Source organism: Narcine bancroftii, chromosome 3, assembly GCF_036971445.1.
Source record: "Narcine bancroftii isolate sNarBan1 chromosome 3, sNarBan1.hap1, whole genome shotgun sequence".
NCBI classification, from domain to species: Eukaryota; Metazoa; Chordata; class Chondrichthyes; order Torpediniformes; family Narcinidae; genus Narcine; species Narcine bancroftii.
This window is the reverse complement of record NC_091471.1, coordinates 123,578,681-123,591,725: the sequence shown is the minus strand read 5'-3', so window position 1 is coordinate 123,591,725 and position 13,045 is coordinate 123,578,681. Positions and strand designations below refer to the sequence as shown.

General features: G+C 36.8%; 1 protein-coding gene across 10 annotated transcripts in view; it reads left to right on the top strand.

The window, feature by feature from the left end:
- The window catches only part of tbc1d19 (TBC1 domain family, member 19), a 114,374-nt gene that overhangs the window by 18,186 nt on the left and 83,143 nt on the right, over nucleotides 1-13,045 (top strand). For all 10 annotated transcript variants that reach the window (XM_069925007.1, XM_069925005.1, XM_069925013.1 and 7 more), the window contains exons 3-4: nucleotides 6,872-6,917; nucleotides 8,137-8,212. In XM_069925007.1, the coding sequence (XP_069781108.1) occupies nucleotides 6,872-6,917; nucleotides 8,137-8,212 (122 nt within the window). The remainder of the gene's footprint in view (nucleotides 1-6,871; nucleotides 6,918-8,136; nucleotides 8,213-13,045) is intronic.

Below are 13,045 nucleotides of genomic sequence, written 5' to 3'. Positions count from 1 at the left end.
ATCAAATTTGATAGTAAAGAAATAAAGAATTCTTATCAATACCAAAATCTTCCCTCATCTGATTAAAAGATAAAAACTTACCCTCTTTAAAACATTCTCCCAAATTTTGCACACCTTTTAATCTCCAATGCAATAAACTTAGATTATGTATTGAAAAAGAAATAAGTTGATTATTATACAATGGAGTCAAAGCCCTAGAGCCTGTCATTTTATTTTTCTTTATCCATAACTTCATTAAATGTTTTAGTATAGGCACATTATATTGTTGTAACAAATTTATATTCCATCTAAACAAAAATTGATCTATTTCAAATTCAGAAATACTTGCCATCTCAATTTTAGCCCAACTAGAAGGCCGTACCAAATCCATCAATGAACTACTATATTTAAGTTGGGCTGCTTCATAATAATTTTGAAAATGTGGTAAACGTAGTCCCCCTAACTCATACTTCCAAGTTAATTTATTTGAAGCTACTCTCGAACATTTACCCCTCCATAAAAACTCCCTAACCATTTTATTCAAATCTCAAAAAAAAATCTTATCAAGTAAATATGGAATAGACTGAAACAAGTATTGTATACGCGGAAAGATATTCATCTTAATTGTATTTATCCTACCCATTCAATTAATAGGTAAATCTTTCCATTTAATCAAATCAGTTTTAATTTTTTTCATTAATGGAGCATAATTTAATTTATATAAAGATTGATAATTAATATTCAATATTATACCCAGATATTTAATTCAGTCAGTCCACTTCAAATTAATAATATTCTTGTAAACTGAATAAAATCCTTCACTTACCGGTAATGCTTCACTTTTTTCCCAGTTAACTTTATATCCAGAAAGACATCCATATTGTATTAAACATTCCTTCAAATGCAAAAGTGACTGAGCTGGGTTTATTAAATACACCAATATATCATCAGCAAATAAATTAATTTTATACTCCTCATCTAAAACCTTCATACCTTGTATCTGTGTATTTTGTCTTATCAACTGTGCTAAAGGTTCAATCACTAACGCAAACAAACTTGACGAGTTGATCGAGTTAACTGAAAAGATTCCGAAATCAAATCATTCGTCAATACTCTAGCTACTGGTTCTCTATATAGAGCCCTAATCCAACCAATAAAAGAAGGACCAAACTTAAATTTCTCCAAAACTTTAAACAAAAATTCCATTCAACTCTATCAAATGCTTTTTCTGTATCTAAGGATATCACCATCGGATGATCTAAAGATTGTTGAAATCTGTTAATCAAAATAATCACGCGCAAAATGTTATCTGAAGCATATCTATTCTTTATAAAACCTGTTTGATCAATATGAATCAACTTTGGTAAAAACTTAGCCCATCTATTCGCTAATATTTTAGCTATTATTTTATAATCTACATTTAACAATGAAATTGGTCTATATGAAAATACTTTCAAAGGAACTCTGTCTTTTTTTAGAAATTACTGTAATTAAAGCATTAGAACAAGACTCAGTTAATTCATAATGTTCTCCAACTTGATGTAATACATCCCCAAACACTGTAGATAAATCATCATTAAAAATTAATACAATTTAAATAAAACATTTTTGAAAAGTAAAAAAAATTATAAAATTCAACCGAAAATCCATCATCACCAGGCAATTTACCGTTCAGCATTTCCAGCATAGCCATTTTAATTTCCGAATCAGTAAATGGTTCTTCTAACTCCTGTATATCTGCATCCTCTAATATCGGTAAATTCAACTGTGATTTAAAAAAAAGATCAATTGATCCAGTTTTTTGTTTTCCTTCAGATGTATATAACTTTTTATAAAATGAATAAAATTCATCATTAATCTCATGAGGTTTATGTAATAAGAGAATTCCGTCTAACAGCATTAATAGTCCTTGAAATCTGTTCTTTCTTTAATTGCCACACCAATACTTTATGTGCTTTCTCTCCCCATTTGTAATACCATTGTTTAGTCCTATTAATCACACATTCAAATTGTTAAGATTGCAAAGTATTATTTCAATTTCAGCCTAGATAATTCTATTTTCTGATCTCTGTAGCATCTTTCTGAAATTCCTTTTCTAACTCATCGATCTGTTTCTCTAATTTAAGACTATGATTTAATCGATTTTTGTTTTATTTTAGAAGTATAACTAATTATTTGTCCTCTCAAATATGCTTTCATAGCATCCCATAATACAAACTTACTTTGAACAGAATTAGAATTTTCATTCAAAAAAATTAATTTGTTTTTTCAAAAAATCAATAAATTCCATATTTTTAAACAACATTGTATTAAATCTCCAATGATAAGCTATTTGAATTTTCTCAGAAGTTTCATATGTAAAATATAACAGAGAATGATCTGAAATCACCCACTTTTATATTCCACTTGTGGTATTTTCCCTTGTAAATGTGCCGATACTAAAAAGAAGTCAATCCTTGAAAACGATTCATGTCTAGATGAATAAAAGGAAAAATCTTTCTCAGTCGGATTAAGACGTCTCCAAATATCTACTAAATTAAGATCTTTCATCAATGCTTGAATCTTTATTGTCATCTTGGATTTTTTAACTTTCTTCGGAGATTTATCTAATAAAGATTCCAAAACACAATTAAAATCACCACCAATTAAAATATTATCATTAGCCTGGCCCAAACATAAAAATGCATTCGAAATAAATACTTCATCATCTGCATTTGGAGCATAAATGTTAAGTAAAGTCTAAAATTCACTAAAAATCTTACAATTCAATTTAAGAATACATCCTGCCTTTTCCTCCATTGATTGTAATTCAAAAGATAAATTTTTATGTATCAAAATTGCTACACCTTTAGCTCTAGAATTAAATGAAGAAGAATATACATCCTCAACCCAGTCCCTTTTTAATTTCACATTTTCCTTCACATTCAAATGTGTTTCTTGTAAAAAGGCAATATCAATTTTCATTTTCTTAATATTCGCCAAGACTCTCTTACGTTTAATCGAACTATTTAATCCTCGAACATTAAAAGTAGCAAACCTCAACTTTGACATATCTACTATTATTACTAAATACCAATAATATCTTTATATAGAAACTCAAATCAACGTATATAGGCCCTCCAATAAAAAAAATCACAAATTAAAAACTAAAAAAAATGAATAAAGAAAAAAAAAGAAAATTCCCCCCCCCCCACAAAAAACTACCACAAGGTAGTAATCCCCTAAACAAAAATTGGGTGTGGGTCTCCCTCCAGTGGCTGATGACTAGTAAAGAACTTAGAGCAAATCTCTCCCTCCCCAGACAAACAGTCAGTAACATCAAAATATCATAATAACAAAAGAAAAAATAGAATTAAAAAAATATTCTTTTCGTCCAGAAGATTCCAATCTCAAAGATCCCATTTCAGAAGGAGGTAGACTCTTTCCAATTCCGTTTTTCCCATTTCTGCCATTTCTTCCGTTTCCAGAGCTACCAAATTTTTCTTTAGGAGATAATGGTGGACTATATCTTTGTCCTCTTATATCTGGCAATGAATCAGCAAAAATCATTGCTTCACAATCAGTTTCAAAAAACCGAAATTGATAATCTCCATAAAACACCTTCAACACTGCAGGGTAACAAAAAGTAGACTTATAACCTTTACACCACAAAACTTCTTTAACTGGATTGAATCGACATCGACGTTGAATGACATCTTGACTCAGATCAGGAATTTAAAAAAAGACTCTGCAATTCTGAATCGATAATTGGGTTTGCCGTTGTCTCGCATTATGTACTGCAAGTCGAAGTATTGCTTCTCTATCCAAATAACTCAGACATCGAATTATTACTGGTCTCGGGGGTTGACCAGCTGAGGGTATTTTTCTTAAAGCTCTATGGGCTCTTTCCAGTGCCAATCCCCCAGAGAAAAATTCTTGCCCCTAATATTTGTGGAATCCAGTCTTTAAAGAAACGAAGAGGATCTTGTCCTTCTATCTTCTTTGGCTTGGCTTTGCAGACGAAGATATATGGAGGGGTAATGTCCACGTCTGCTGCAGGCTCGTTTGTGGCTGACAAGTCCGATGTGGGACAGGCAGGCACGGTTGCAGCGGTTGCAAGGGAAAATTGGTTGGTTGGGATTGGGTATTGGGTTTTTCCTCCTTTGTCTTTTGACAGTGAGGTGGGCTCTGCGGTCTTCTTCAAAGGAGGTTGCTGCCTGCCGAACTCTGAGGCGCCAAGATGCACGGTTTGAGGTGATATCAGCCCACTGGCGGTGGTCAATGTGGCAGGTACCAAGAGGTTTCTCTAGGCAGTCCTTGTACCTCTTCTTTGGTGCACCACTGTCTCGGTGGCCAGTGGAGGGAGAGCTCGCCATATAACACGATCTTGGGAAGGCGATGGTCCTCCATTCTGGAGATGTGATCTACCCAGCGCAGTTTGATCTTCAGCAGCGTGGATTCGATGCTGTCGGCCTCTGCCATCTCGAGTACTTCGATGTTGGTGATGAAGTCGCTCCAATGAATGTTGAGGATGGAGCGGAGACAACGCTGGTGGAAGCGTTCTAGGAGCCGTAGGTGATGCCGGTAAAGGACCCATGATTCGGAGCCGAACAGGAGCCATGTCCCAGCTTGCTTGGCCACGGCACACGAACCATGGGTGTAAAGGGTGGGGCCAGTACTGCGCACACTGCACTCCACCTAAAAGCTCCTTTGCGCAGGCCCGAGGACAGGTCCACGTCCTCCCCCCTCCACAAAAGATGTCCTTCTATACCTTCTGGCAAACCAACAATTTTCACATTATTCCTTCTGCTTTGATTTTCCAAATAATCTATTTTTCTTTCTTGCTCCTTCTCACAATCTCCTAATTCTATGACTGATTTTTCCACCTTCAACCCTTTATCTGTGTTAGAAGTCACTTGTTTACACTCCAAAAAAGCAGTCTGAAATTTTTTAAATTCTTCATAAGATGCATCCACACATGTCTTAACCATATTTAATTCTGAACTCATACCAGCATTCATTTGAACCATTTCATTCATTTGAGATGTCAACAAATCCATTCCAGGTTTTATAACAGCTTGAATAGCTGCCTTCAATCTTGATTCAGTAAAGCTCAGCTCTGCTCTCTCTGACATAGTGGCAGAACAAGGTAACTGCAGCTCCTGCTGCAACTCAACAGAAGGCATTTTAAACGTTTTACTGCGGGCGGGTCTGGACTCCCAGTGACGGCATCCCGACTTCCTCAGGGGGTCGCCGCTGGTCTCCCCCCATATCTCGTTGTTTCTTCATCAATTCACGAAGTAAAACTATTTCTTCAGATTGAAATGCTACCTGATGCATTTCCAACAATGGGAGTCATCTTCCTGCGTGCTCCCTCCATTGAAATCGAAAGGCTTTCCAAATCGGGGTCCACTTCTTGGGAACATGCACCTTCTTCCGGAGAAAGGGTAATTCCAGTGCCATCCTTCATTTGGTGAGTAGATTTTTTTTGGAGCTCCCACAGGCAATCTTTGGGGTTTAAACAAAGAAGAGATTGTATCAAGTCATCTAGGCCCCAAGTCTTCAGCACTTCGAAAATGTAACTTCTTCTGAACTTGAGGTTTAGTCTTTTTACCATTAGTGGCCATAGTAATTCCTTAATACTTTAAACTAAAATTTAAAAAGTTTAAACTTGAAAACAAAGGGTTAAAAAACAGCTATTTAAAAGTCTGGCCAGAAGTCGAGATTGCACGTCTAGACTCTACGCCATCTTGCCACGCCCCCCTGTTGAATGGCCGTAATGTAATCTCTATACTGCTGTCGTGTTGGGGTGCAGTATGTGCCATTATTCTGGAGTTACATACTTGGGCCTTCCTTCTCTAGCAGCAAGAAGAACAAGAGGATCCGAAATGTAGGAATACCATCATCTGCAGTTTTTGCTCCCAAGTTGCATATCATTTGGACTTGGAGCTGTGTTGTGTTTCCCATCACCATTGCTGGGTCTAAATCATACATCTCCTTGCCCTGATGCATTGTTAGATATGTTCACCAGAAGGTCTGCAGTTGTTTGAGAAAGTGGCTTGTCACTGAAATCTCTTCCAGGACCACAAACATCTTTAAAAATGAAACAAAAAGACACTTATTACCCTCCATGTGGTGGCGCAGCTTCTTTTACTTTCTGATCCTGATATACATGTTCCTTTTGCTCTCCAATCTTTTTATTTTTCACCAAAGTAGCCAACCAGACTTCTGACTTGGGCACTGTGCTTTGAATATTCCTCATCCTCTCTAATTGGGTAAGGGAAATACAAAATGGGCTTGCCAGCAACATTCATCCAACAAATGAAAATAGCCTTTGTCTTGCAGAAGCATTCCTGTTCTTAACGTAAGCCTTTTTTTTTTTTACACACTGGAAAGCCATGTTATTGCTATATACATGACCCATCTCTGGAACCCAGCTCAGCTTGTTCACATAGAACCAAAAGAAGCTGGCTCTGTGAGTCCAATACACTCCCATCATTGAGACTACCTACCTTGGCGGATCAAAGCCAGGTAAGTCTGGACCCCGCCACCCCCATCTGCCTTCGATACTTCCACACAGCGCTATGAAGGCAGATAAAACACTGCTTTCATGCGCTGTATAAAAAGGGCTATAGAATGCCTTCATCTCCTAGCTCTCAATTCTGAGTTGAAACCACTTGTTACTCTACACACAATATATATATCTTAAAAGGTAATTCTTTTACCTTAGTCATAAAGGTAATCTTTCAAAATATTGTTTCTTTGAGTTTAATTTATGAATTTAAGTATCAAAATTTTTCTCCCCTTTTCTGGATTTTGTTCTGTGTATTTGTTTTCTAGCTGTATAGAGTGAAAGGGAAAGTTTGAAATGTTCCTATATGCAGAATCATCAAACATTTTGCTTGTTTTTCAGGTTGGGAAAAGAAGCTGCAGAATGCTGTTTATCGTGAACTCAATGTGTAGGTTTTCAGTTGCATGCATTCTATCATGTGCGCTGGAGTTTTGCAGTTGTTAGCTTTCTCATTTGTATGCTTTAAAATGTTTGCAGTTTTTGAACAACATATACTTATTTTATTTGGATTGTAGAATTGTTGTCTGTGGTCTTTTATAAATTTACAAAAGACACTTTTGAACTGAGTTGTGTAAAATACAAGACTAATCTGACCATTTTTATAATTTAAAAAAACTTTACATCCTTCCCTTCAAGGAGATACCTGGTATATGAGATCTCAAATTGAAATGAATGTGAAATTGACACTATGATTTACACAAATACTTGTGCATTATGATGTTAGAAAGAGTCTAAATTTTGGATTAAGCACTCTTGCACATTATAGGCATAAGGTCAAAATTTGATTAACTGCTTATTCAGTTTGCACTTGGAAATAATTTGGAAGATGCAGGACAGAACTTTAATATCTCTGTGGTTTAAAGGCCTGTGCTTTATTCAAATGTTACTCCATTATATCCAATCACTTTTAGTGTCTGAATAGCTAGTTTAAGAGCAGAAGATGTTGGAAATACATTAGCTTCCATCAGTGGAGAGAAAAACACAAGTAAATGCTTCTCGTTAATGATTGTGGATCATAACTGGGAACAGTTAAAACAGCAGTATTTTAAGGTGTGAAGATCTGGGTTGAGGCCTTGAGGGTGAAAGGAAGCAAGGACATGTCTGAGGGGACAGAAACTGGTGCTATCTTATTGAAGGCTTGTTAATTACAACCCATGTTTATAGGGGAATTATAAATAGAAGGACCTGAACCAAAAAAAATGAAAAGCACTGAATGTTTGCAGATGCTGAAAATTGGAAGTAAAAAAGAAAATTCCTGAAATGCCTAGCATTTTGGGCTAGATATAGGAGAGAAGAAAACAGAGATAATAAAAAATTCATCATGCCTTTTTTTATCCCCCTTCCCCACCCCTAAACTCTGTTTAATGATCCAATGAGTTTAATGACACTGATTTCAGCATGTTTTATATGGAGCTTGTCTCAATAGAAAAAATCCTTTTTGAACTACAGGTGGTCTAGAAATGTAAAAGATTCAGAATTCTTCAAAGCCAACACCACTTAGCAATGTTGGGTTTTAATCTTATTTATAGTTTTCAGAAATATTTTTACTATTATTGCTTCAATCAGTGAGATTGACCCATTTTCTAATTGTAAGTCTTCATTAACAGCCTCCCTGAACTTGGTCATCCATCTGCTCCACCTGAGCACACCAAGGAGGGATTGATGTACATAAGACGTGCACAGGTTGGTTGAAGGTGTACTGTACACATTAGATCACTTACTATTTAATTGTGGCTCAGTTTTTTCAGTTTTTGCCAGACTAGAAAATCAATTGGACTGTATATATTTAAAATAGAAATACTCTTTAAACTTTTTTTTTTTAAAAAGTAAGCATACATATCAAGAAACTGTTGCCCAAATGTGTTCCCGAAATGGCATGCTATGTTTATGTGGCATGTTTATCTGTCATTGATGACCCCACTCTCCCACTCTCTATTCTACCCTCATCTTTACACTAGGATGAATTTATAGTGGCCAATTAACCTACTAACTTGCATGTCTTTGGAATGTTGGACGAAACTGGAGCACCTGGTGAACATCCATAGTGTCACAGGGAGAATGTGCAAATTTCACTTCGCCAACACTGAAAATCAGGGTTAATCTTGCATTGCTAGAGCTGGGAGGCAACAGCTGGACCAGCTACAACATTGTGGCCCCCAGCCACTGTTTACTGTATCGTAGAAGTTGCAGAAGACAAGTGTGTCCAAATATGGGTTTATCTGATCTGCTCCAGTAATGATAGGTTTATCTGATCTGCTCCAGTAATGATAGGTTTATCTGATCTGCTCCAGTAATGATAGGTTTATCTGATCTGCTCCAGTAATGAAGGGTTTATCTGATTTGTTCCAGTAATGATCTGTGCAGAAATTCTGAGCTGAAGAAATGGATGTACTTTGCATCTGGTCCCTTACCTTTATATAAGCCAGTTTAAAAAAAAAAAATGGTTTCTAGTCATTTAAGATACTTCTAAGTGATTCAACAAATTATTTAAAATTGTTTACAATGTTTTTAATCCTTCAATTACTTAAAGACATTTTGAAAGCCGTTCAATAGCCAATTATAGTAGTGGGCCACCAATTGGCCCAAGCTGATATTTTTGCAAAAGGCACATATCTTTCTCATCGCCTGTGCTATTGAAGCTTCCAGTTTACTGAGTCCTGCAAAGCCGCAGAATATATCTACAACTATGGGGAAATGCATGTGAAGTGGTGTCAATGTGAAGTGGATCAAGCATGATCTGTACCATTAACTTTTATGAACTTGGGAATAAAACTTCAATCGTGCCTCTACATAATTGTATCACTGTCTGTTTAGAGCCCAACTATTCATACAATCATTTAAAAAAGAATTCTTTATGCTCTATAAAGATTTGAGCATTTTTGTTACTTGGAAAATATTTGTATGTGGTGAAAGGCATTTGCATAGATGCATGGACTGGCTAGTCTGAACCTCCCTAATCCCTCCCTTGGCTCCTCCTCAGATTTCCCAATAAAGGCTGGCATGTCTGGACTTGCCCCCTCTTGCTCCTGCACCTGGAACCTGACCAAGTAGTGTATCAGTAATGCTCAGGTTTTTGGTAATTAAGGCCATGTCCATGTGATTATTGTGTGGACAACATTGAAAAAATGACCATTTCCCTTGCCTTTTATCTTGTTTCTAATTCCATCACTTTGCAAAACCACTCTCTGATCTTTTCCAATGCATTGTTTGTTATACCTGGTTTTCTGCTGTTAACTGTAAACCTCTTATTCTCTTTAATCTGCTGTTGAAGGAATTTTCAAGATGGACCATTCCAGTTTTCTTCCTCATGGGAATGTGTTTGTCTCATAGAACTGTATACATACTATTGAAGATGTCTTTTTTCCCCCCCACATATCTACCCTCCCCCACCCCCACCACCCACATCCCTGTAGTTGTCTTGGAGTAGTCCACTTCGGATGTGTTCCATTTAATTCTTATTGTTTGAGCATCCATACCGAACATCTAAAATATCATCCTTTATTTTCTTTGTTGGAACTCCAATCAACTTTTTAAACATTATTATTCCTTTGTATAAGTACTCATGAACAATACAGACTCCAAATTTCTCCATAATTTCCCAAATGTTTTTCTTTTCTATGAATACAATTCTTCCCTCCTGAATACAATGTAGTCAAGGAATTTTGGCTTTCATTGCTACTGCATTAAATTGGGTATCTGATATAACTGTTAACATACTATCATGAGTTTTGTGGCCATGTAGGGTTGTTTCATATCAGTCTGGAAATTCAATTGGATCCTTTTATGATATCCATTACCCTTGAGCCAGAAATAATTTCCTTTAATGCCACTTCTGTATTCCCTCCTTCCAACAGCTCCCAATATTTTTTTACTGTCTCAAATATCTAGAACACAGGATTGTAGTCACTGTGATAAGGTAGCCAATGCATGCACATTAAGGTCCTAGGAACATAAATAAAATAAATATTTTAATGATATTGTTTGAGCAATCCTCATTAGTGCATTAGTGTTAACTGAGATTAGTTGCTTAAAGTCTGTGATTTGAATCTGGCATAGCCCTGGAGGACTGCAAAATCACACATGTCATCCCATTATTCATGAAGGGAGGAGGCAACAGAAAGGAAGTTATAGACCAGTTGGCCAGATGTCAGTGGTTGGGAAGATGTTGGAGTTGATTGTCAAGGATGAGGATATGGAGTACTTGGAGGCACATGACAAGATAAGCCAATGCCTGCAAAGTTTCCTTAAGGGAAAAGTTTGCTTGACAAAGCTGTTGGAATTCTTTGAAGAAGTGACAAGCCGGCTAGATAAAGGAGATGTAGTGGATTTTCAGAAGGTCTTTAATAAGATGCCATGAATGAGGCTATTTAACAAGATGAGAGCACCTGCTATAACAGAAAAAGTACCAGCATGGATAGAGCATTGGCTGATTGATAGGAAACAGAGTCAGAGTGCAGGGATCATATTCTGATGTGCTGCCAGTGCTTGTGATGTTCTACAGGGTTCATTGTTAGTGCAGCTTCTTTTTATATTGTATGTTAATTATTTAGATCATGGAATGAATGGCTGTGTGGCTAGGTTTGCAGATGATACAAAAGAAGGTGGAGAAGCAGGTTATGTTGAGGAAACAGGGAGGCTATTGAAGGACTTGGGCAGATTAGGAGAATGGACAGAGAAGGGGCAAATGATATACAATGTCAGAAAGTGTACTATCATGCACTTTTTAAACCATATAACAATTACAGCACAGAAACAGGCTAGTTTGGCCCTTCTAGTCCATGCTGAACACCAAGTCCCATTGATATCCACACCTGGCTCATAACCCTCCAAACCTCTCTTGTCCATTTACCAATTCAACTTTTCCTTAAATATTGAAATCTACCACTTCAGCTGGAAGCTTTTTCCACACTCCTGCCATCATCTGAGTGAAGAAATTCCCCCTCACGTTTCCCCTAAACTTTTCCCTCTTCAATCCAAATCCTCTTGTTTGAATCTCCCCCACACTCAATGAAAAAAAGCTTATCCACATTGACTTTATCTGACCCATCATAATTTTAGATACTTCTATCAAATCACCCCTCAATCTTCTACGCTCCAGGGAATAAAGTCTCAGCCTGCTCAACCTTTTAACTCAAACCCTGAAACCCAGGCAACATTGTAAATCTCCTCTGCACACTCTCTATTCTGTTTATATCCATCCTATAATACGACGACCAAAGGTGTACACAATATTCCAAATTTGACCTCACCAATGCCTATACAACTTCAACATGACATCCCAACTCCTGTATTCAATACTCTGATTTATGAGGGCCAACATACCAAATGCTTTCTTCACCATCCTATCTACATATGACTCAACTTTCAGGGAATTATGTACCAGAATTCCTAAATCCCTTTGATCCACTCTACTCCTCAATTGTTTATCATTTAACGTGTATGACCTTTGCTGATTAGTCCTACCAAAATGTAGCATCTTACATTTATTAGTATTAAACTCCATCTGCCATCTTTCAGCCCACTCTTCTAACTGTCCTGTACCCCACTGCAAGCTTTGTTCACTGTCCACAACACCATCAATCTTCAAATCATCTTCATGCTTACTAATCCAATTTACCACCCTATCATCAATATATTATGACAAACAACAATGCACCCAGAACCGATCCCTGAGGCACTGCACTAGTCACCGGCCTCCAATTTGACAAACAATTTTCCACCACTACTCTCTGGCATCTCCCATCTAACCATTGTTGAATCCATTTCACTACTTCAACATTAATACCTAATGATTGTACCTTCCAAACTAACCTCTTTATGCGGAACCTTGTCAACGACCCGACTAAAGTCCATATAGACAACATCCACAGCCTTCCCCTTGTCAATCTTAGTAACCTCCTCGAAAAACTCTACAAGATAGGTTAAACATGATTTATCATGTACAAAACTATGTTGACTACTCCTATTCAGTCCCTGTATTTCCAAATAATTGTATATACCATCTCTCAGAACACTCTCCATTAATTTACCCGTCACTGATGTCAAACTCACAAGCCTATAATTACCAGGTTTACTTTTGGTGTCTTTTTTAAACAGCGGAACAGCATGAGCCACCCTCCAATCCTCCAGTTCCTCCCCCATGGTCAATGACATTTTAAATATTTCTTTTAGAGCCCTCACTATTTTAACACTCAGGGTCCTAGGGAATATCCTGTCAGGACCCAGAGATTTATCCACCTTTATTCTTTTTAAAATAGCTACTACCTCCTCATTAATCTGTGTATTATCCAGGATCTCACTACCAGATTTCCTTACTTCACCTGGCTCAATATTCCTTTCCTTTAGTGAATATTGAAGGGGAAAAAAAAAAATCATTTAAAATTTCCCCCATTTCTTCTGACTTCTCACGTAGCCTAACCCTCTGATCCTTAATTTTATCCTTCACTATTCTTTTACTTTTAATGTACCTGTAAAAGCCCTTGGGATTTTTTTTTTAAGCTTGCTTTGCAACTCCTC